This window comes from Leguminivora glycinivorella, chromosome 8 (genome assembly GCF_023078275.1).
Source record: "Leguminivora glycinivorella isolate SPB_JAAS2020 chromosome 8, LegGlyc_1.1, whole genome shotgun sequence".
NCBI lineage: Eukaryota > Metazoa > Arthropoda > Insecta > Lepidoptera > Tortricidae > Leguminivora > Leguminivora glycinivorella.
The window spans coordinates 10,865,312-10,889,795 of record NC_062978.1 but is presented as its reverse complement, the minus strand read 5'-3'; the positions used below and the strand labels follow the sequence as shown (position 1 = coordinate 10,889,795).

Here is a 24,484-nt window from a genome sequence, read left to right as displayed (position 1 = left end):
GATAATCGTATACCGCAGGATTCACGTCATCAGAAATGGACAGTAGATCGTCACTACATTAAAAAAATCTCGTATCTCACGCTGTTCCTCAAAGTTAAAACGCAGTAAGTCTATGTGCATTTCATACATACTTACTACAATTTTCTTTTCATTGACAGACGAAGATACAAGTTTTTTTAAAAGTAGTGACGAGATGTTAAATGAGCCAAAAAAAATTATCAAGTATGTCAGCATGTTCTCATCTACACATCTACGTAACTTAATTTCTCACATTCTTATTCTAACGAGCTCAAGATATTTAATTTACTAAACGGTCATCATAAGCTATATTATATCAACCTTTGATTGACATCGCATGTTTAGTTGAAATTTAATCTTTACTGTTTCACTTATTTTACAAACATGAAACAGTAACGTCTTTAACACACATACCCTCTAAAACAATAGAAACAACGACGGGAAGTCAAGCTAAATATTTATTATTCACTAAGTATACTTTTTAGGGTTCCGTAGTCAACTAAAAAACCTTAAAGTTTCGCCATGTCTGTCTGTCCGTCCGTCCGTCCGCGGATAATGTCAGTGACCGTTAGCACCAAAAAGCTAAAATTTGGTGTCAATCAATACGTATATCAATCACGCCGACAAAGTGCAAAATTAAAAAGTGGAAAAAATGTTTTATTAGGGTACCCCCCTAGACGTAAAGTGGGGTGTGTTTTTTTTTTCATTTCAACCCTAACGTGTGATATATCCCTTAAATGCATGACCTTGACAAAGATTTATTCAAATTTGAATTTTGACATGCTGTCAATAAAGTCAAAAATGCATGATGCATATATACATCACTATGCATTTAAGGGATAGATAGATAGATAGACAGATACATTTATTGGTACTAATCATACACCGTCAAACACTGATATAAATTAAAAATATTGATGGATAGGTATTTAAAGATGAATATGGGTTTACTAAAATATTTTTTTGATAATGCTCATAAGTAAAAAAAATGTGTGTGTGTCCCCTCTAACTTTTGAATCATAAGTTTAAAAAATATGAAAAAATCACAAAAGTGGAACTTTATAAAGACTTTCTAGGAAAATTATTTTGAGCTTGATAGGTTGAACAGTTTTTAAAAAATTACGGGAAACTACGAAACCCTTGTAGGGTTAGCGTGGCCCGACACGCTCTTGGCCGGTTTTTTTAAACTGTAAATATTTAAAAACAATGTTTTTCCCGTCAAGGAATATTAGTATTCCAGATCGCAGTCTTCAGATTAGATCAGAGTCTTGCGTGGAGCTGGGGCCATTTGATTGATTGATTGATTGATTTATTACACGTAGATTACCTTTAAAGATGTACCTAAATAACAGATATGGTTTTGTTATTATCAGCAAGTTTAGGTTTACCTAAGCTATGTTCACAAGGTTATTCAGCTGACAGAGCAACGACGAGTAGTTATTTAACATAAATTACCTATGCGTAGTGTAGTGTATGGGCTGTTGCAACTATCAGAGGGTCAAGTCTTATTGTTTTCTGTCAATACATTCTTGAAGTGTAAACTTGACCTAGGGTAGCATTGAACTATTTCGACATCCCTTGTTTTGATTGCACGTGTATATATTTAGGTAAAAAATACAAGTTCGTTTTTACAATCTTTCCCGGCATTTAGTCGGGCTCAATTTCCTTAATTATTTTTGGAGAAGGAAACCTAACAAAGACATGGCTTAATTTTTGAGAAAATTTTACTTTTTAACCGATACGATACCAATGTTTTTTTTAGTCGGGCTCAATTTCCTTAATTATTTTTGAAGAAGGAAACCTAACAAAAACATGGCTTAATTTTTGAGAAAATTTAACTTTTTAACCGATACGATACCAATGTGTTTTAATACGTCATTAAAATGTTATGCGAATATTTATTTGGCTAGTACTAGATACACAATTTTGCAAGTAGGTAATATCGGTATTCTTTTCGCAACAATTTAATGCTATACGATATTCGCATCAAGACCTAGATAGACTTAAAAAAAACTTTTTTCTCGTCAAAGAAGTACCTATTACAGATTGTATACGAGTTCTCACACCGATGCACCGTGTGTATTATTCTCATTCCGTATTTATAACTTTCGTAACCCTAGAAACACCTACCTGTTTTAGGAGCATCTTCTTTCTCTTTCTCTCCTTCTTCGGCCTCCTGGTCGCACTCTGCCTTGTCGTCTGCATCTTCACTTGGCGGCTCCTCAGAACTTCCACTGGACAGATAGTCCTGAACCGTGGCTATGAGGACCAGGAGAATGATGACAGCGTAGAACGATCTGGGAAGAAGCATGCGCATAGATATAACATCAAATGTAGGTATATAAACTAGAAAACTCGTATTACCTAAATGTAAACTGTGGGCTAAAACAAACTGCTCACAAATATTGGAAGATACATTTTAAAGCTACCTACTGTGTTGAGATATTTGTGAGCTCTTACGCTATTGTACTACTAGTACTAGACATATTATACACCCTGTTTTTATTGAATTCCGTTAACTTTAAGGTATGGTTCTTTAGACCAAATACAATCAATTTCTCTAAGAAACTAGCTTCTTAAGGCACTGGTCCCACCGCGAGCTAGTAAGCTATGAGCTATGGGCTATAGAAACGAACAAAAGATAAGAACTCCCGTGCAAATAAAAGATACACTGCGATATTGATAGCTCACCGCTGCCTAACTCTTACGGTCATCGAGTTATTAAAAAAATAAAAATAATTACTGAACAAGTGTGTGCCTTTACCATTTCCCAATGTTATTTGTTTTGAGCTATTCATAAGAGCTTGTAACTAGGCCTACATGAATAAAGATATTTTGAATTGAATTGAATTGAATTTGACATGTGCCGTCAATCACTTGACACTAATTTGAATATTATTATTAAGGGTCTCACACTAATTAATTTATTTATTACGTATTAAAACGACGAGAAAAAGTTTTTTGCGTATTTAACTAAAAGTTAATATATATACAGGATGGTTCCTGATAACGAATCTAACGACTAACATGAATTTAACGGAAAACAAAAAAAACACGGTGTATTGATCTGTACCACGCCGGTACTATCAGCTGCAAAAGTACATGAAGAAATTATGAATGAATTGATAAATTCGCCATGCACTTTTGCAGCTGATAAAATAAAGTAAATGTTTTAGAGCCTCATTGTACCTTTAGGTATGGGATTATGAACAACGTGCCAAGCGGGTATTTTACCTAAACAAATTACAACGCCTCGATTCGTTTTCCAATGTACACCTATGAGCCACTATTGGCTCGGGAATCGGGATATGTAGATGTAGCACCGTTTTTGTATTCCCGATATTTCGGTGCAGTTACATGCATCACGGTCACGGGAACATCCCGGTCAATATGACTTTAGTGAAACGGAACTAACCATGAATCATTCAAAACTGTTACGTGAGCTACCTATATATCATGCGATTTCGAGATTCCGTGTGACACACGTTTTTTTGGCAATTGAAGATATTAACATTTCGTTACTAAACCACAAAATACGCCATATCCATATTATTTTCTAGGAAACTTAATTCCTACGTGGAACTATTTTATTTTATACAATAGTGCAAATAAGGTAGCAATTGGTAACCACCGAATATTAAATAAATCAGGGCTCTCTGATAGTTTAACATGATAACAGTGACAAATTGATTTCCATTGACTAATTTCGTTATTAGTTCACAATAAAAGTCCAGACAAAAACGATCCAGACTGGTAATTAATTATCTAACAAATATTATCCCTTAGAACTTGCACTTTTTGTCCAAAGATTTACAACTGAATAGGTAGCATTTAATGATTAGCCACTCACTCGATTTGGTTTTTCATAGGTACATAAAAGGCGCTCTAAGTTGCTGTGACATAAAATTAATTCAACTCCGCTATGTAGCCACAGCTACTGAAAGCACGTGAGTAGTTAAAAAATCGTGATGTACTAAGAACTTACAGCGTCAAAACAGTCGGAAGCTCAAACCACTCATCCCACGACGACTCATAGACGTGACAGTCCCTCTCATCGATCTTGACCCTGATGACCAGACCGCTGGTGTGCTGGTAATGCTTGAGCGAGTCCTTGATGACCACTTCCGCATCTTCGGGGTTGCAGGGCGAGGGCACGCACACACCCCAGCTCAGCGTCGAGAAACGCGGCACGAAGTGACCTGGCTGAACGAATGATTATATGACTTAGTACCTAATACAGGTTTCATCTCCAACCTCATATAATTTACCGGGTCACTGATTTATATGTATAGGTACTGAACAACTGACGGGCCGAACTAGAGATGGGCGGCGGGAAAATACCCGGGGTAGATATCGGGTATTTACCGGGTATTTACCCAATCTACCCGATATTTACCTTTTCTACCCTAATGGGTGGGTATAAATAAATATTGTAATAAAATGGGTCATAAATTGAATTTAATCGTGAAAAAATGTTTTCTTGGTATTGTATAATATATTTATATTTTATTAATATAGTTCTATAAACATATATCGAAGTATTCGTATTGAATAAGGAATTTCTTAAATATCATTGACATGCTTGTGTGTTTGTTACCAACGGCTGAACCGATGGGGATGAAATTTTGTGTGCTTGTTATAGTTCCTCTCAAGTAACAATTTCTGGTCCTATAGTGGTCGAGGACACCAAATTAAATCACACTAAATGGTCCTATAAATAGTCTATATTGGTACTGTAGAGCCGATTTGGCGCAATTATGCAGCCATTTAGTGATATAATAGGCCTATAGCAGTATCATCCGTGACGTTTAAGGTCTATAATGGTGATGTAATGATGACTATTGTGCTAATTTGTTGACATAGAGGACACAGTACCGCTATTATAGTATCAATTTATGCTATAGTAGCATTTGAGATTCCGTTATACAGGTTATTTTGTTCTATAATAGCAGTTGCCGTCCCTTTTAATGCGAAATTTCTAAAATAATTTAATGTGTGTAATATTTAACAAAAACTGTTCTAAACGAGGAACTTAATGAAAAGTGGCGTGTGAAGTTGTGAAGTTTAGTGTCAATTAACATAATTTGGATTTCGTATACTTCCATCATTACCGCAAAAAGGTATGCGATGGAAATTTTACCGTTAAAAGAATATTAGTTTAATGGAGTATTTTAAATGCGCCCTCGATTTATACATGTTTTGAATAAAATAAATAAATATAATTTAATACAATAAAATTATTGGCACCATAGTTTCTACTATGGATCCAAGAAGTAAAACATACGCTTTTATAGTTCGACTATATCACTTATCATACGCATTCACTGCCATAAGCCCGCCATCGTGGATTCAATTAGGGTTGCATGAGAATTTAACTATGATCCAGTTTAACTTATAAAGTTCTTTATATAGAAAACAACACTTGTTTTCAATGTTTTACTATAGAAAGATCTTTTAAACAGTATTAACAAATGTTGTTTTCTTTTTAGTATGACAAATCTAAACTACAATTGGTCACTATGTGTATTTTTAAAGTTAATTTCTAGAAAAACACTGTACGGAACCAGATACCGCATCTTTGGCCTGATTTCATAATAACGATGTATAAACACCATAAAACAGCCTTTTAAGGTCAAAATTATCATTTAAAAGTAATCGTTTTCTACTCTTATGTATCTGATTTGGTTTATAAAACATATAGTAAACTCAGCTATAACGCTATTGTGTTTTAAAAGAGATACCGAAACCATTATTCAACAGGTCTGTGATATAAAAGAGTATTTGTGGCGTATACGGCGATGAGATGAGATATAAAAGGCATTGGAAAACGACTATAACCTTTTCAAAGCTAATGAAATAAAACTATGGAAACGGATTAAATCGCGTAAAATGAATTTAAAATACATCCCATTTTAAATTCATTATACGCGATTTAATCCGTTTCCATAGTTTTATTTCATGAGTAACTATATATCGCGATAACCTTTTGAAAGCTATATAAACGTATCCTGAAAACTTCATTATACAGCAAAATAGCTCTATAATGGTATTCATATCACTACTACAGTGTTAAATACTATAGCAGTGTTTTCCAAAGCCACTATATCCCAAAATAGTGGTATAGTTAGCTTTTAAATCTGTTAAAACACAACTACTAAAAATACTATAAGCGGCTTGTTGGGAACCTTAATAGCGCAAATTGATAGCATAACAGTGATTCCTAACACTATTATACAATAATATTGTTCTTTAGTAGGTTATTTGATCCTGTTATAGACCAGGCCTATAGCGGCTCTATAAAATGGTGATATAAACGTTTACATCACTTCCTAATAACACCTTTTAGCTGTATAATACAACAACTATAGCGGCTCGTCGGGAACCTTAGTAGCGCAAATTGATTGCATAACAGCGATTTCAAACACCATTATACAGTAATATTGTTCTATAATAGTCATATTTGATCCTGTTATAGACCAGGCCTATAGAGGCTCTATAAAATGGTAATATAAACGTTTACATCACTTCCTAATAACACCTTTTAGCTGTATAACTCAACAACTATAGCGGCTTGTCGGGAACCTTAATAGCGCAAATTGATTGCATAGCAGTGATTCCTAACACTATTATACAATAATATAGACCTATAGTAATATTTGATCCTGTTTAAACGTTTACATCACTTCCTAATAACACCTTTTAGCGGTATAAGCTTATAGAGCTAAAAGGTGTTACTGGAGGCTTTTATACGACAGGCGGTCACGCCAAAAACCTTTATACGACATCTATAGTAGCTTTTAGCGTCGAAAACAAAAATTATAACACTAAAATGTTACTTGGCGTACGGTTGTTTGGTAAAGCCTACTATCTAGCCGAAGTCCAGTATCTAGCCGAAGTCACATAGAAGGCATTATTACAGTCCGAATTCAAAGCAAGTGTTAATTAAAATCACACATGGACGTGGCGCTTGTTTAGCTAAGTACAAACTAAAGTATAAGTATCCCATAAATAAAAATAAAAAAAAGTAACTGACCGGTCAAGTGACTTATTGCACCCTTTCAATACGGATGCACCTACCTGGCGTTTTGCAAAGCTGTGACCTTATTGGCTAATGAATTTGCATTTGTCTGTCCACCGTGTTTAAGTTACGTAAGTTATTTGAATACTTAGTGGGCCTAAAACATCTGGGGAATACAACTTTTTAATTGAATGTGGTAAATTACACATGATATATTGGCATATTTGGAATTTCTGTTAACATTTTAATATTAGTTTGTCAAATATATATATTCATTTTAGTAGAAAAATATATTTCAGTCATGTAAATTAAGAATAATCTTTAATTTCATAGATTATTTTTTATACCCGCTCATTTGGGTAGATACGGGTAAATACCGGGTAGATTGGGTAGATATGGGTATTTTCCCGGTATTTACCCGTCAGCGCCCATGTCTAGGCCGAACCCGAAACAGCAAAAGTTACCGGTGGAAAATGTCCACGTCAAACAGCTTAAATACAGCCAATTTTTTTTAGAGGTTCCGAGGTTCTTATTGTACCTGAATTTTGTTTACTATACTTTACATTCGCCCCTTCGACTATTGTACGGGTCCCGTACAATGGGACTAAAATTAATAACTTAATGAAGAATGCCGCTGAAAGCGGAAAAAAATATAAAAGTCGAATAAATTGGTCCTAATCGATTCGAACATTCCGAACACTCTATCATAGGTACCTATCACCCCACTTTACCAAAGTGCCAACTTGAGCGTATAAACTAAACATAATAAGTAATTAATATGGAAAAGTTAAATGCCACCCAAATATTTAACTCGACATTAAATTGTTTTGCACCCACAAAATGTCAAATCTTTGTGTATGCAATAAAAATATTCTTTGGCTTCTTTTATGGTCTCAAAACGAAATTAAAGCAAAATTATTCACTTTACTGCTGTAGTTCCAGCATAATCACCTTGGCTCTCAAACAGCACCTGAGGTCTGATCAAATCTAATTATCAAGACTTATTTCACAAAACTTCCTTGTCGGTTTAAATTCTTTCAGCCCTTGAGAGAGATTTATTTCTTCAACCAGTAGCCATGACGTAATTCATTTTCAGGAAATAAGTATTTATTTCCCACAAGGGGTCCTTAGCAAACATAGGCGCAAAGCGTATATTATGCATTTAGGGTAAGCAATGTTTGTTTAAAGTTTTGTAGACATTACATAGGTACATAAACTTACGCCCATACCCATAAGCACATGAAACTGCTCAAGTTTCAATGAAACTCTTAGTAATTAGAGGGTTGAAGGAAAATGAACTTGTGACATTACAGTAACAGGTTGCTAGCCCATATCCCATGCCACAAGCCACAATTGAACCTATATCACACAATCGATTTCCACAACTCCCGCACGAAGAAAGGGTGTGGTGAAATTCTTAACCCACCCACTCTGGGCCCACGAGGTTCAAGTTCTGTATGGAATCGTTTATTGAATTATCCCAAAACGGGAACGTAGGTTACAAGAATACAGGTTCCGCCCCTGTTCTTTAAACTTAAGGAGTAGCTACAGCCAGCATCAAAGAAGTGGATCAAATAACGTCTTAGAAGCAACTATGTACCATTCTGTGAATTCTGTCATACTTACATAGAATGTTATACTTTGACATTTCTGACCACGAACGGTACAGATTTATCTACATATACTTATTAGAAAAGTTATTCGGGATGTCTGGCATACTTTTGGTGCGTTGTTTCATCCGCTAATAATTCGAAACGATTCATCAATTGACCTCATCATCCTCTTTGCGTTATCCCGGTATTTTCTCATGGGAGCCTATGGTCCGCTTTTGATAACTAACCCCAAGGTTTGATGTAGGCTCTAGTTTTTCAAAAGCGACTACCACCTGACCTTCCAACCCGACGGGTAACAAGGGGTTCTTCAATTGACCTCCACCACTAATACTAAAACTCACATCATCAATCCGGCTCCTGATCAGGTTCTTGGCCTGCGCCAGATGGACCGGCACCTCCAGCTCTTCGTGTTCAGCTTTCACGTCCAGGCGGGCCAAGCAGTACTTCCCCTGGACCTTGACCACGCTTCCCGTCTCCAGTTGGACTCGAGCCCGGCTTCCTAGGCACTGGTCGAAGTCGCCCAGCTGAATGCCGTTGCCTTGGAGGATGCCCGAGGGAATCTTCGCTGACGCGTCTAGCACTGGAATTATAAATGCTAGTTGAGTACACTTACAGAGTAGAAATACATTAAACAGTAATCTGCAAAGTTTTTGTTTTAAATTTCCACGTACGATTTTGAAATTACGGACTGCTGACCGACTACCTTGTTTTTGAGGTTTTAAAAACGTGACTTGATAAAAATTATGGAAAATGACATTCTATTATGGAGAAAGTGAACAGCGCCCTCAAAGCCTCAAACAGATATTGACTAAAGCCAAAAATTACGTACAGTTTCCGTGGCGTTTACGCTAGGTGAAACGTCAAAATCTGATGGTAAATACTTCGGTTATATTCATAAAAAATTCATTACAGGACTTGTTACACAGATTGACAGAGTTCCACGGTAACCTCAAGAAGGCTCGTGTTGTGGGTACTCACACAACGATATATATATATATATAATATCTGGGCAACCGAGCTTCGCTCGGTTCTGTTTCGTATCCTTGACATGTGTCGCCATCTAGTTCAAAAATGAATAGTACCTACATCGAGCGAAAGAATTCTCAGCCTTAACAACACAACTACTCCACACGAGATGGCGCGCATTTCGCCACAAAAACTCAAATAGTGTATTTTTCTATTCGTTTTAGCCTTGACCTGTGTCGCCATCTAGTGTTTGCAATAAATAGTACTTACATCGACCGAAAGAATTCTGTCTTAACAGTACAACTACTGCACACGAGATGGCGCGCGAAGAAAAACGCATGAAAACTCGAAAATTCGCGTTTTCCGGGACCTAAGGATAAGTTAGACCGATTTTTCACCCCCAAAAACCCCCACAACAAATTTCTGCGAAATCGTTAGAGCGGTTTCCGAGATCGTCAGTGTAAATAAATATATAAATAAATAAATAAATAAATATACAAGAATTGCTCGTTTAAAAGTATAAGATATTACAACAAACAACAAAACAATGAACGTTAGCTTTGATTCTATATCATATGTCGTCCTTTGCCTTTTGAACATTTTAGTTTAAAACATACGATAGGCTACTCTAGCTAAACCAACGTATTCTGACACTAAAGCTTTTATTTCTTTAGAGATATTTACTATTATAAACCTTATGTAATAAAGCGTAAGGTCTAGTTACGAAATGTGTTTAGACACTACTCAGTTTTCGGTCCTCTGGGAGCCATTGCACGCAAAGGTGTTAAGTTTGTGTAACTATTTGTTGTAAAGCTGAAATGGAGTATAATTTCCTCCACTCAATGGTGACAAGGCTCTTTAGATTAGCGCAGTTATTATCTGACGTAAAACGTCGGTAATCCATACTAATATTATAAATGGGAAAGTGTGTGTGTCTGTTTGTTTGTCCGCCTCTCACGGCAAAACGGAGCGACGAATTGTCCTGATTTTTAAGTGGAGGTAGTTAAAGGAATGGAGAGTGACTTAGACTACTTTTTGTCTTTTTCTACTCCCCCACTTCCCTAAAATCCTTCACTTCCATAAATGGGGGTGGAAGTTTTCGAATTTATCGCGAGCGAAGCCTAACTCCAAAGACAGCCCTTAAACGTTCCCTCTTTCAACATTATACTTTTGTAAGTGTGAATAAGTTTAAATGATGTACCCATGTTCGTTACCATAAATAAAACTGCAAGTTTATATTAAAATTAAAAAAAAGTAGGTGCTGTTAGTTTATTCTTTGCAGCCATAACCTAGCTAACACATGTGCAGAGGTGAATGAGCTATTAGAAAGGTGACATACGGTGGACATCGGTATTTATTTTTTATGAAGTGTAAGATGTTTTAACGATGCCAAGATTTTTGTTGAAGCGTTTAAAATCGTTAGTCTTAGATAATAAATTAATTCAAATGATTGGAAGACTAAACAGTGTGTCCTAAAAAAAAAGTGAATTGACACTGTATGACTGGATTTCGTTTCGTTTATAATCCATACTAATATTAAAATATGGGGAAGTGTGTGTGTCTGTTTGTTTGTACATCTTTCACGGCAAAACGGAGCGACGAATTGACGTGATCTTTTAAGTGGAGATAGTTGAAGGGATAGAGAGAGACATAGGTTACTTTTTGTCTCTTTCTAACCCCCACTTCCCTAAAATTGGAGGGGGAGGGGGGGTTGTTCGCATTCAGCAGTATTTGAATTTAACGCGAGCGAAGCTGCGGGCAAAAGCTAGTACAGTATATTAGTCCATCCGTTTGCTTATCTACCACAGAATATAATTATAATAGTACAAGTACAGAAGGCCCACTGCTCTGATGTTCACGAAATGCCGCCCTTTTAAATGCCTACAAAATTATTACAATGAAACGAGCCGAACATGCGCGGCGTCCAGCGATAGGGTTGCCTATGGATTAAAACGAATTAATACTCAGATAAAATGTTATATATTATATTCAAGTCTTGGGTACTTTCTAGGTATATATACAGTATTTATATCTTTTTGTTTAAATACCAACATCATAAGCCTTGAACTTTTCCGTGGGACGTAATCAATAGTAGGTCTGTTCTGTGTAAGATTGTCTTATGGTATTTATTTTATTGATGATGTCTATTGAACTAAGCATTGTTAATAATCCATATGTTTTTTAAATATAAACATATGGATTTTTCCTTTTTTCTTGTGGAACGTACCACTTTATAAATCGAAAATTATAAATGCAGACATCAATCGCAATGAAAAAATCAACAGTGATCGACTCTGGCCAACGTGGGACTCGAACCCACATCCTTGGATTGCCGGTCCAATGCGTTACCAATTGCGCCAGCCGACCATCCGTCCATGACTGCAAATCACAGATCAATACAACAAGATGGCCCTTACAGGGCGACTCGCGGTCACCAAGCATACGACAAATCAGGTTTATAAAAGTTTGAACGCGTGCGACACCGATCAGTAGCGCCCAAGTATACGACCCGCTAACAGTGTCCGTGTCCGCTCGGGAAAAAATCTTAAATAATCAATTTTGGTTGCAAACAATGGTCTCTTACAGCATAAAGTGGTGTGGCAAGTCTTCTAACACTTCTACATGTAAAAAAGATGGAACAACATTCCACAGTTAAGTCAAATTAATTATTTTGTTGAATATTGTTTATTGTCCGCGGAGTTCATTTATACTGGTCAATATGGTTGTGCTGAGCGGCGCCGAGGCGCGTCCATCCCTCTTTACCGAGTTAACAATGTGATATGCTATCCCTTTCACGTAAACGACTAGGCATGGGGCCATGTTAGTTTATGTCTGTTGCGGGAACTTCGTACTGCCGTTCGTACCATGTGCTACCATTTTATGAAATATAAAGAAAGCAGATTTGTAATAGTGAATAATTATCTAGAATCTGTAGAGTCTGTAGTGGTATTTAGTTCATTGATTAGTTTAGAATATTTAGTTGGTTATTTAACTTAGTAAACGTAAGTAAAAATGCACAGTTTAGTTATTAGTTACTAGAATGATTTTTATTGAGATGCTATCACAATTATCATCCTCCTTGCGTTATCCCGGCATCGGCATTCGCCACGGCTCATGGGAGCCTGGGGTCCGCTTTGGAAACTACTACCAAGATTTGGCGTAGGCACTAGTTTTATGAAAGCGACTGCCATCTGACCTTCCAACCCGAAGGGTAACTAGGCCTTATTATAATTTAATTATAATATTATAATTTGTTGCAAAACAAATTCACCACAGTACTGGTACCGGTACCATGTCTATAATAGACATGTCCCATTCCCATCCCTACTGCTAATCATAAAGGCGCGCCATTATTTGAAACGACCAATGGCAGCACCGTGCGCGCCCGCCTCACCCCGCAAGGATTGGTGATTTGCGTCTCGAACAATATCGCTTGCATTTGGCTTCTAGTGGGGTGTTCTGTGCTGCAAATTTAACCATTGCGACTGTAATGCACGACTACGTCACCGTGACGTAGTCATGCATCACCAGCGACATCTACATTCCAAGGTTTACAACCCTAGCCAACCCTGAGGACTTGCATCGGCGCAAGACTAACCTCCCGACCATTACATTACAGTCGCAATGGTTAAATTCGCAGTCATGGACGGATGGTCGGCTGGCGCAATTGGTAACGCATTGGACCGGCAATCCAAGGATGTGGGTTCGAGTCCCACGTTGGCCAGAGTCGATCACTGTTGATTTTTTCATTGCGATTGATGTCTGCATTTATAATTTACGATTAACTAAGCATTATTAGCCATTCCACACGCGGACATCGCATATGAACCTTAAAAAAAACTCGCGACGTAAAGTAACAATAGAAAATGTGAACATGCGTTCCGTGAGAACGCGCGCCACCCCTGAGTAGGCCGCGAACTCGCGGCCGCCAGCATGTACTTGTAGCGCGGCGATAGAATCGCGGAGTGAGCCGCCCCTGGTGCTACCTGGACAGTGGACACGCTTCTATTGTAGTTATAGTGAGTGTTCATATATTTTGAGCTCCTCGGGCGTTACGATATATGTATCTGATGGCGGATGTACTATAGAAAAAACAAACAGGTAAACCACGTTATCGGGTCATGATTTCCACTAGTAGACCTAACCACAAAATTAAAATTTTGAAAAAAACCCCGACAGTTAGTGGACCGATTTTCAGGAAACATGGCTAAGAACACTCTCGACTACCTCAGTTTTCATACAAAAAAAAAACTAAATATAAATCGGTTCATCCGTTCGGGAGCTACGATGCCACAGACAGACACATACACACAGAAAGACAAACTGACAGACAGACAGATACGTCAAACTTATAACACCGCGTCGTTTTTGCGTCGGGGGTTAAAAATACCGTCACTAATAAAATTAGTTGAATTCATCAAGCTGAGTAAATACAATTTTATTTATCTACAAATAAAAAAATACGCATGCAAAAAACATGTAACGAATTGACAACACGTGCTTAATGCTATTAGCGCGTTGAATTGAACGTAGTAAGCGAAGTTTAAAATGTTTGCAAATTACTTTTTCTATGTTTTATTAGTTGCTTAAGTTAAAAAAAAAATATTTGAAAAAGCCCCATACATAGTGGACAGATTGTCATGAAACATGGCTAAGAACACTCCCGAACATTCAGCTTTCAAACAAAAAAAAACTAAATCAAAATCGGTTCATCCGTTCGAGAGCTACGAGGCCACAGACAGACAGTCAGACACGTCAAACTTATAACAGCCCGTCGTTTTTGTGTCGGGGGTTAAAAATAAATAATGCTAACTGTACAAATACAAGAACATCTTGTGTTCAACACAAACTTTTTAAAGTTGTACGGCAACCTAAATTGCTATCTAGTTACCTTACGTCAGCAATTCCCGTCAACTTTGTACAATGCCACGTCAGCAAATTTTAATTGATCCTATTTTGTTAGCAACATTTAGTAATATAATTCGACTTTCGTAAGATATATACAGGATAATTGTTATAATTAAGAAAATATAGATACTAGAGAACCTTAATGACGAAATAAAACTTAATAAAATCTCAATTAATCAACAAAATCTTGGTAACAAAATAGGAATTAATAAAAACAAATTTAACTTTTCCCTTAATTTTTGTACAAAGTTGACGGGAATTGCTGATATATTCTTTTCATTTATATCTACTTTACCCATCATTCAGGATAATTCAAAGAGTATAATGGCAATATTGTATTTTTAAGTCCATGCAGCATTCATATCGTAAATGGGTGAATCAACATTTTCTTGCCTGTTATGGCCATGGTTACGGTCCCCTGAGTCACGCTTGTTTTATGCAAAATTATGCTACTGAAATTATGCAAGCATGCATGTAGTCCATGTTGTAGGTGGCAAATTAGGGAAAGGGTTTGTTGACACCGGAAAAATGCATGTTTGCCAAAACCAACGTGACTCAGGGGACCGTAACCATAGCAATAACTGGCAAAAAAAGTTGATTCACCCAAATAACAAACAACATAAAATATTCAGTTTTCCGCATTCAAAAAAATCGCATTCGTAAGATATTCTTGCTACGTTTCTTGGATCACCCTGTATATTATTCGAGGCCTGCGGTCGTGAGCAAATTTATAAGCTAGGGCAGGCCTTGAAACTAACCGTAGTATGGTTATTTATGATTTTTCCCCGCGCAACATCTGTTGCCGAAACGGTCGAAACAGTGCCACTATAAATAAATAGCCGTTGTAATGCAGGCATGCCGAAGAAACGCTGGCAACTTGTATAGTCTTGATTCTATCCCGATTTTTTGCAGAATATAGCAGAGGCATGTCATTGGTGATATTAATTTAGTTAAAAAACAAGATGTTTATTTAGTCACAATATCTCTCACAGAACTAGATTTAGATAGAAGAAACAAGTTCATCTATTTCTATAGGGGCCGAGTGTGTCAGATTTAGTACTGAAGTTTTTACTTGCCTGTGATTTGAAATATGTCTCAGGCCCTTGAGTGTTCATAATTAATTTGTTGTTGCTATAAAATATCACGTAACGAGGCATTTTTAATATTTTTGTTTACTTCAACTTACAAAAATTGACGTTCGAAAGTTGCAAAACGCGATTTAAGACGGACAATTCAGTGGATTTTACTGAGTTCATTTGACACGCTAAGTAGATACATTTGCTTGATCTATGGTATATATGACATCTGTGATCTCACTCATACAAGATGTCAAGATCAAACTACTAAACTATTTCTATGACAAACATATGATAGTGGACTATCGGCCTAAGTAGATTGTAATTGTCGGACTGCTCACTCCAAGCATCTCAAAACTCAGTGTATTAGCTAATTCACAACCTAAATCATAATACTGTTTTATTCATACATAATATAATAGTGGCACAGGCGAAAATAAAAATCTAACAATGATGTCACATAGTAATGACGCATATGTATTTTGTACTTACTTATTTAAAGCTAATAGCCGCGGTTAACAATTTTATTACTTTGAATTCATTATTTTTTAAATCGAACTGTATTGTTTAAACATAAAATTAATATTTCAATTTTATGAAATCAAGTTGTACTTAATTACAGAACGTAATGCATATTATTTATGAGTACATAATATAATTTTTCTACTCGTCGACTTTAATCTGTCAATTAGGACACCACAGACTAAACTATAAGTGCTGATTTTTCAGTGTTGGATAGTCTTTGACACTTAGTCAACTATAATATTTCATTACACTTCACTTTAGTTAACTGAAAAAAATTCAAAAATAGAACTTCACACAAGTTCTATACTAATTTGCGATACCTGGCAATTTTTTCAGCATCTGAAACACATTTTTTTTTATCTATCGCGTTATCAACCAATCACAGACGGTTATTACAAACAATTGGTTGCCAAGTAATTCGATGTTGATACAACGGTGAACGACACCATTAACATTAATTTTAACTTGAATGATGATATTTTTCGTCCATTGATGATGAATATGACTCATAGAAAAAGTATTGTATAAAATAGTGATATAATTATGCTTTTCACTCTCGTACCGAAATATTAGGCCACTCAGCAAGCTTCATAGCCTAAACATGGCACTCGACTGAAAAGCTTTGTATTATATCACTATTGAATAAAAAGGTAGGTACTACTCAAAATGTAATCTTTTTATCAAAACAATGCAACTTTGGTGCAACTCTGCCACTTGAGTCATATAATATTGTATGCGTCTTCTTAACAACTTCTCAAGAAATATTCACGTTCGTTTAAACTTTAGTACAAGTGGATAGGTAGGTATGTACTTTGATAAATCATGCAGTATTAAAACTTATAAAGAATAATAATTAAGAAGAATATACTATATCCCGGTCAATATAAGTCTAATGAAAATACCGTGAATCATTTAAAACTATATTATAAAGAATGTTAGTACCTATTGTTTTAAATTGTGCTGTGATCATCTAATTTATTTTACAGTAAGCCCGAGCAAAAGTTAGTTATTTAATTACGTACTTACTACTTACTATTCAAAGCCCATAGTTTCGTCCCGCGCAATTGCCGTAACAGGATTTGCCCATGCCGTCTGCACTCTGGATTATGAATCCTTGAAAAATTGGGAGCAAAAGTCGGTAGAAAAGCGTAAAAATCTTCAAATTCACTAGCTAACATATTTCTTCGATACAACATATCTGTTAATTGATCAATAATATGAACAGTTTTAGGTTCACTGTCCATTTCCTTCGGTTTCTTTTTGCCATCTTTTTCCTTTTTATGGGAAGTATCCTCTTCAGAGCCTTTATGTTTGGGAGTCTCAGGTTTCTTTGATTCTGATTTCTTGTCAACTTTTTTCCCTTCTTCTGGTTTTGGAGGTGACTTGGGCTTGGCAGTGTCTGTTACAGATTCCTTTTGCTTTTTGGATTCTTCTTTGTGTCCCTCTTTTTTAGGAAGTTCAACTTTAGATTTGATATCTTCCTTTTTAGCTGGCGGGGGTGTTTTATCTTTCTGTGGTTCTGACTTCTTGATATCTGCCGACTTTACTTTAGGCTCACTTTGTTTAGTAGAATCTACTTTTACTTTTTTTTCATCAAGTTTCACACTGTGAGCTACAGCATCTTTTTTCGGAGCTGACTTTTCAACATCTTTTTTTTGAGCTACGCTTGAACTCTTCTGATTGAGGTCTTTCTTCAACTTTATATTATCGTCGTTATCATCATCGTCGTCATCGTCGTCGTCGTCATCGTCGTCGTCATCATCGTCGTCATCATCACCCTTAACGTCTTTTTTAGATGTAGTTTGTTTTGATTTATCTTTAAGGTCAATTTTCTTTAAACTTTGCTTTGAGTCATCTTTTTTCTTAGTATCAATAGCTTTTAATATTTTCTTTTTAGACATTTTCCCATCACCGTCGTCATCATCGTCATCGTCTTCTTCGTCATCGTCGTCGTCATCATCGTCGTCGTCGTCATCGTCATTGTCACTATAGGCAACCTTAATGCTCGATTTGACTTTGTCTTTTATGTCTTTCTTTGGATCTTCTTTTTTAACCAATTCAACAGATTTTGGCTTTTTCTTTACAAATCTGGAGGAAATTTTACCTTCATCATCGTCATCATCATCATCGTCATCGTCATCATCGTCGTCGTCATCGTCGTCTTCGTCATCGTCGTCATCATTATTTTTGATGGAGAGTTTTGACTTTTCATAAGCTTTTTTGTCTCCTCTCTGATGTTTGTTTCAACTTTCTTGGTTAATTCTTCTACTTTTCCTTTTTGAGCTTTATTTTTGTCTACATCATCATCTATTTTAGAATGTTTTGCTGCACTTAATTTAGAACTCACTTTAGATTTATCAGCATTAACACTTCTGATAATATCAAAATCGTCGTCGTCATCATCATCATCCTCGGCACTATCACTGACTATTTTTGATACAGTACCCGATTTCGCGTTGGCCTTTTGATTGATAAGTTGTTGTTTCTCCCTTACAGCTTTCTTCAGTTCCTCGTAACTTTTGGCACTATCTTTAACACTATGTTTAGCAACCTTGTCTGCACTATCAACGCCACTTCTAGGTAAATCGCGTACACGGAATGCGGTTATCACTGTCGCTAGGATAGGTAAGCAGACTATAATTAGAGCTAGCGTCCATCTGTTACGCGCCATGACCGACGCGTGAGACGCTCACCGCGCCATCATCGAACCGACTGAGAAAGTTTCAGCGAGAAACACTACAGTTTATTTGTATCACACGCTCTGAACTAAACGCGGTTTATCTAAAATAAAGACTTGTTGAATTCCGCTATATTGATTTTGGAGGAATATTTAGTCAATTCGTAATTATATTTAATGGAAATGACTTTTTTGAGTTGGGATTTGGTGCGTCTAATAGCGCGAGGGCACGCGCGGTGGCAACAGTCCAAGATTGGCGTAAAAATAGTGTTGCAGAGGCGATTGTCCGGTCGCGACGGATAGATCGACTGCAGCGACATTGTCTATTGCTTAACTGTAATCAACTGCTATCATTTTAATTCGTTGCGTGCTCAAATACAAAAAATAGGTCTGAGAAAATAAATTCTCATTATTCAATATAAGGTTATAGATGTTAGAAGAATGACAAGTTATTTACTTGTATTACAGAACTAGAGTCAAACTTAAAACTGACCAAGTGCGTAACGACCTAGGCATCAACGTCAAGGGTACTTTCATTACGATATAAATAAGCTAATATACATGTGCTAAAGGGAAACCTCTGTGGAAACTAGTTACGATTTTTTAAAATATGTAACGTTTTTTTGGAAAAAGATCATTGTCGGAAGACGTAAAAATAATTTCATGGGCAGTATTTATTTTAGCTTTATAACAGTTAATTAAGTGAAACCTCGATTTAATTGACTTGATAATTTAAAACCCCTACCGAAATCCTAGGTTGCCACAGTTACCATATTATCAACTTTAAGTGCATAATACTGACAGATTTCAAACAATATTAATTGTTTTAAAAACTCTAAAACATTTGTTTTATCGCGAGCTATTAAAAAAACTATACCGAAAACCACTCACGGCCTTGTTAACGAAAGCAATTTAGAATAGTTAGACATCAATAAAAGTCACACTTTTCATTGTAGTGCTTTAAGCGGTTAATTGCATTATTAAATATAATTTTATTGTCTCGGGGATCCTCCATAATGTTTGCGGTGGGAACGATGCTTATCACTTTGATAGCGCTAACACGAGTGTGACATTACATAACTAATGGTCGCCCAACAGGTGTGGTTATAAAGTAGATGTATTTAAATTTAAATTTTGAAAAACCTCGACGTAGTGGACCGATTTTCATGAAACATGGCTAAGAGCACTCCCGACTAACTCAGCTTCAAACAAAAAAAAACTAAATCTAAATGGGTTCATCCGTTCGGGAGCTACGATGCCACAGACAGACACACACAGACAGACAGACAGACAAACACGTCAAACTTATAACACCCCGTCGTTTTTACATCAAAAACATGAGGTGGGGTTAAAAACATGAGGTCTGATGCTATAGTGAGTTTTTAAGTAGGTAAGAATTTAATGGTTTTATAATGGCCTATTTTAAATTGTTATTTTAAATTGTTATTTTTTCTCTATAACTAAAACAGATAGACGGACAGAATTGCACTTCAAACGCATAAATATTTAACAGACTAAGGGCCAGTTGCATCAACCACATTTGACAGACACATCATCGTCACGCAGAAAACGTCTATGGAACTTCCCATACCATAAAATTTAACGAACGCTTTAACGGTGACAGAAGGTTTGGTGCAACCGGCCCTTAGTGCGTATATTTTTTAGCAGTTATAGGATGAGAAAGCGAGGAATCTGGCGCACTTTCCTATGAAAACTGCATGCTACTAACTGCATTTTGGATAAAATTTTCCAATGCATCGCAAAGTTGTTAAATATTGTCAGATAATAAAACTCTTAGGGTCACAATAACATAAGAAAGTTGTGATTCAAAAATAGAAGAGTTTTCAATAATACATATTTGTGGAATACCTAAATTTTAATAGTATTTTATGCAACTGGCGTTTAAGTGAGGTCAAAAAAGACGAGTGGTGTGAGTAACAATTTGAGGCGAAGCCGAAAATTGTTAATAAAGACGCCACGAGTATTTTTTGACTCAGTTAAACACCGTTGCATACAATACTTTTTCTACGACCATGCACTTACTTCTTAATAGTTTTCTATAATAACTATCGTGAAATTAGTAGGGGGTAGGGCATAGCGAATGATATTCCGCTTTGTGTGGTAGGGCACAGCACAGCGGATATCGTCTCGCTCGAATCTAGAGCAGAGCCCAACTGGGGAAGTACCTCCGCCTTACAGAAGACCGCAGCCAAATAGCACTAGACCCTACTCATAGTGTTGTGTTCCTGCCGGTGAGTAAGGCTGCCAGAGCTCAACGAGGGTGCGGTGTGCTGATGACGGGAGGACTTACGGAACTAACTTGTTCCGTCTATTGTCCTTTGAGTCGTCGGCAACCCGAACCCTCCTTGGAACTTGTACACTCCTTTTTGCTGTGTACTTAACACAACACACATTGTACTTAACACAGCAAAAGGGAGTGTACAAGTTTCTAATGGGGTGGCAACGCGCACAGATGTCATATATACCATAGATCAAGCAAACGTATCTACTTAGCGTGTCAAATGAACTCAGTGAAATCCACTGAGTTGTCCGTCTTTACTCGCAGCTTGCAGCTTTCGGGCGTCAATTTTTGTAAGTTGAAGTCAACCAAAACATAAAAAATGCCTCGTTACGTGATATTCAATTGTAACAACACAAAAATTATGAACAATCAAGAGCCTGAGACATATTTAAAATTACAGGCAAGAATCAACTTCAGTACAAAATTTGACACGCTCGGCCCCTATACAAATATATGAATTTGTTTCTTCTATCTAAATTAAGTTCTGTGGCAACGCGCATGTGACACTGTTTGAGTTGCAGGCGTCCATAGGTTACGGTGACCGCTTTACATCAGGCGGACCGTATACTTGTTTGCCACCGACGATGTATAAAAAAAAAATCGCACTATTTCCTGTATTTTTACTTGTCGGCCTCCCCTCTGTAATGTTCCTGCACTCATTGTCGCTCGCACTCCCCCGCGCCGCCGCCAGCCCCCGGCGCCCCGCGAACCCCGCTATATCCCTTAAAGGCTTCCTAACAATACTTTAAGAGCAATATCGTATGCGTGGGTGCGCGGGGCGCCGGGTGGGGGCGGGCATCTTTTATGTAGAGTTTTAACGATTTATGCACGACACTGTAAATGACGAATAACAACACGGGAGTAGAAAATTAATTTGTTTAGTTGTTATTTTTAAGTTTTTTAATATTTAAGTTTTGTAAGTATGTACTTATATAGTTAAGTTGTTAAGTGAACGCTCGCCACAAAATCAATATTATTAAAATGCATGTCTCATGTTAGTGAATATTTTAATATTCTTTTGAGAAATAAAGATCTTTAAACCTAAACCTAAAAAGAATTTTGTATGCAACGGTGTTTAACTGAGTCAAAAAATACTCGTGCATAAAATACTATATCGAAATCATAGAATTTTAAACAAACTTTGTCTTTAACCATCAATTATTTAAAGCATCTTAAGCATCGTACCAGAGTATATGATGTCACATGAACCCAGACACAATAAACATGTCAAACGCCCGTGGTTTCGCCTCAAGGACAATCAAATCCGGGTCCTATAACACCGTACCGTATTCATAGCTCTATTCATTGTAACATGAGTGTTTTCGTCAGGATTATTAATATTCATCATTTTGCCTAGCCCTTTTCATTTCTATCAAGCAGGTTTTAAAGGTAGGTACATATATCAAGAGACCGAAATAGCAATTATAGAACGTGTGGAAAACAGGAAATTGAAATAGGGATGAACTCCTGCGGGAAGTGAATATTTTATGGCACGTATTTAACCGGGCGACTAAATAACCATAGAAATGGGTATCAAAAATAATAGTTTGGCGACTAAAATGGGGCCTCAAATTATTTCAATATGAGGTAGCATTTTAATGTCATTACGGCTACGGTTTATTCAGACGCGAGTACCAACTATTTATTTGGCAACTGAATTATTATATTGGAAACAATTTAAGAGCCCGTCACGATGGGTAAAAATTCAGTATCTGTCAAATTACCCCATTAACACACACTAACGCACGTCACACTCACCAACATACTTTTCGCACACTACCGCAATTTACTGGAAGAGGTCAGTGACCTAAGTGAGAGGAACTTAAGACAGGTCTATAGTTTCACTGAAGATCAGTTGTAACGTTAAAATCCCATCAAAACCAAAAAAGGCAAATATGAGCCAAGTTCAATATTATATATGCCTTGGTTGTTGGCGTCAAGGACAAAAGCAGTGAGATCTAAACGGGTGCCAAGTTCAATGGCAGTCCTCAAAATGTTTTATGACAATTGATGACATAAAATATCATTTCTTATAACTTTTATAATAGAATAGAATAGAATATAATTAATTTATTCGTTAACACACACACAAAATAAACGTTACAAATAATAAGACATAAACAAGAAGGAGATCCAACGAAATGGTCTAATCTTCCGATCAGACCATCCGGTGAAACAATCACGACAGGCGCATAATATGTATGTCACAAATATCAATATAAGAGCCAAATTTAAGACGTTTATGTGAAATAGTTTTTGTTGTGAGGACGCCCATAGAGGCTCCAAATAGTTCGTGTAATATAACACACGATGTTGTCTGCCAGTTCGGTTACTTGAACTTGGCTTGACACGCTGCCGCGTGTTTAGATTGCGGACAGTGTCAATTTAGTGTTACCATCTCACACGAATTGACTCCGATTATTTTTCAAAATAAATTTGTGCAAACACCATATAAAATCAAAACAACTCTGGTGTAAAAAACAGTGCTTCGTTTATTCTAATTATAAATGGTTAAACCCTTTTCCGAATGAATTAAAATAATTCACTGTTCCTGATCGGTTTAGCCATTATAACATCCGTTATAAATGCACTGAGACAAAGGTTGAGGTTATGTATGAAGGTTGACAGTCAGTTTACATGTAAAATTGTTGCCATATATAGAATTCTTCATTAAAATAATAATTTTCAAAATTTAGTTAAAGTTGTCTGAATCTAAGGTTACGTGCCCCGTGTGCAAACACCATTTAAAAATTATATTGAACGTAAGAAGGTAAGTCATACAGAACAATTTTGTGATAAGATAATATATTATTACAATTAATAATTTCGCCATTTACGTAAATAATCGTTTATAGAATATAATTATAATGATTAGTTCTGTTAGTTTTTTCATACGCCACACTGAATGTCTCTTCGCGAAAGAGAATGTTACACACACTGACACTGACACACTAAATAATGTGACCAGTATAATGAAAATAAAGTCCAACGAGTTAAAATTAATTTTAAAACTCTTTCATTTTAATAAAGTTTAGAAGACAAAAAATACCTACATTTCTTATCATTGTATTAAAGTTACATATATTTTTTTATTTCTCAACAATAATAAGTAGTAAACAACACAAAAAAAACCGATTTTAAACTGAGACTCTTTTAGAGGTGACGATATTTATTTACCTTATTACTTTTGAATACATTCATAGCACTGGCAATCTTTTTGTATCCGTATATGATTTCCAGTGTCAAAAACCAATGTCATTGGAGCAAATTTGGCGACACGTCCGCTCCGAACGAGCCCGATCGGGCGTCTGACTCAATAGAATCTGTTCGCAGTTTTGACGTTTGTATGGAAAATTTACGAAAGTTTATATTCAACATTGA

At 36.4% G+C, this 24,484-nt stretch overlaps 1 protein-coding gene and 2 non-coding genes across 4 annotated transcripts in view; 1 reads left to right on the top strand and 2 right to left on the bottom strand.

The window, feature by feature from the left end:
* Positions 1 to 18,033, bottom strand: part of LOC125229164 (nose resistant to fluoxetine protein 6-like) — a 49,916-nt gene extending 31,883 nt beyond the window's left edge. Inside the window, exons 1-4 of one of the 2 annotated variants that reach the window (XM_048133951.1) lie at positions 17,158 to 18,033; positions 8,991 to 9,229; positions 4,004 to 4,221; positions 2,149 to 2,315 (exon numbers count right to left, since the gene is read on the bottom strand). In XM_048133951.1, the coding sequence (XP_047989908.1) occupies positions 2,149 to 2,315; positions 4,004 to 4,221; positions 8,991 to 9,229; positions 17,158 to 18,025 (1,492 nt within the window). In that variant the 5' untranslated portion in view covers positions 18,026 to 18,033. Of the gene's footprint in view, positions 1 to 2,148; positions 2,316 to 4,003; positions 4,222 to 8,990; positions 9,230 to 17,150 lie in introns of both variants that reach the window. The other variant, XM_048133952.1, reaches the window with a different exon arrangement.
* On the bottom strand, positions 11,911 to 11,982 carry Trnaa-ggc. The gene has a single exon. It is a non-coding gene; the product is annotated as a tRNA-Ala (tRNA).
* On the top strand, positions 13,268 to 13,339 carry Trnaa-ggc. The gene has a single exon. It is a non-coding gene; the product is annotated as a tRNA-Ala (tRNA).
* Positions 18,034 to 24,484: the final 6,451 nt, after the last annotated feature.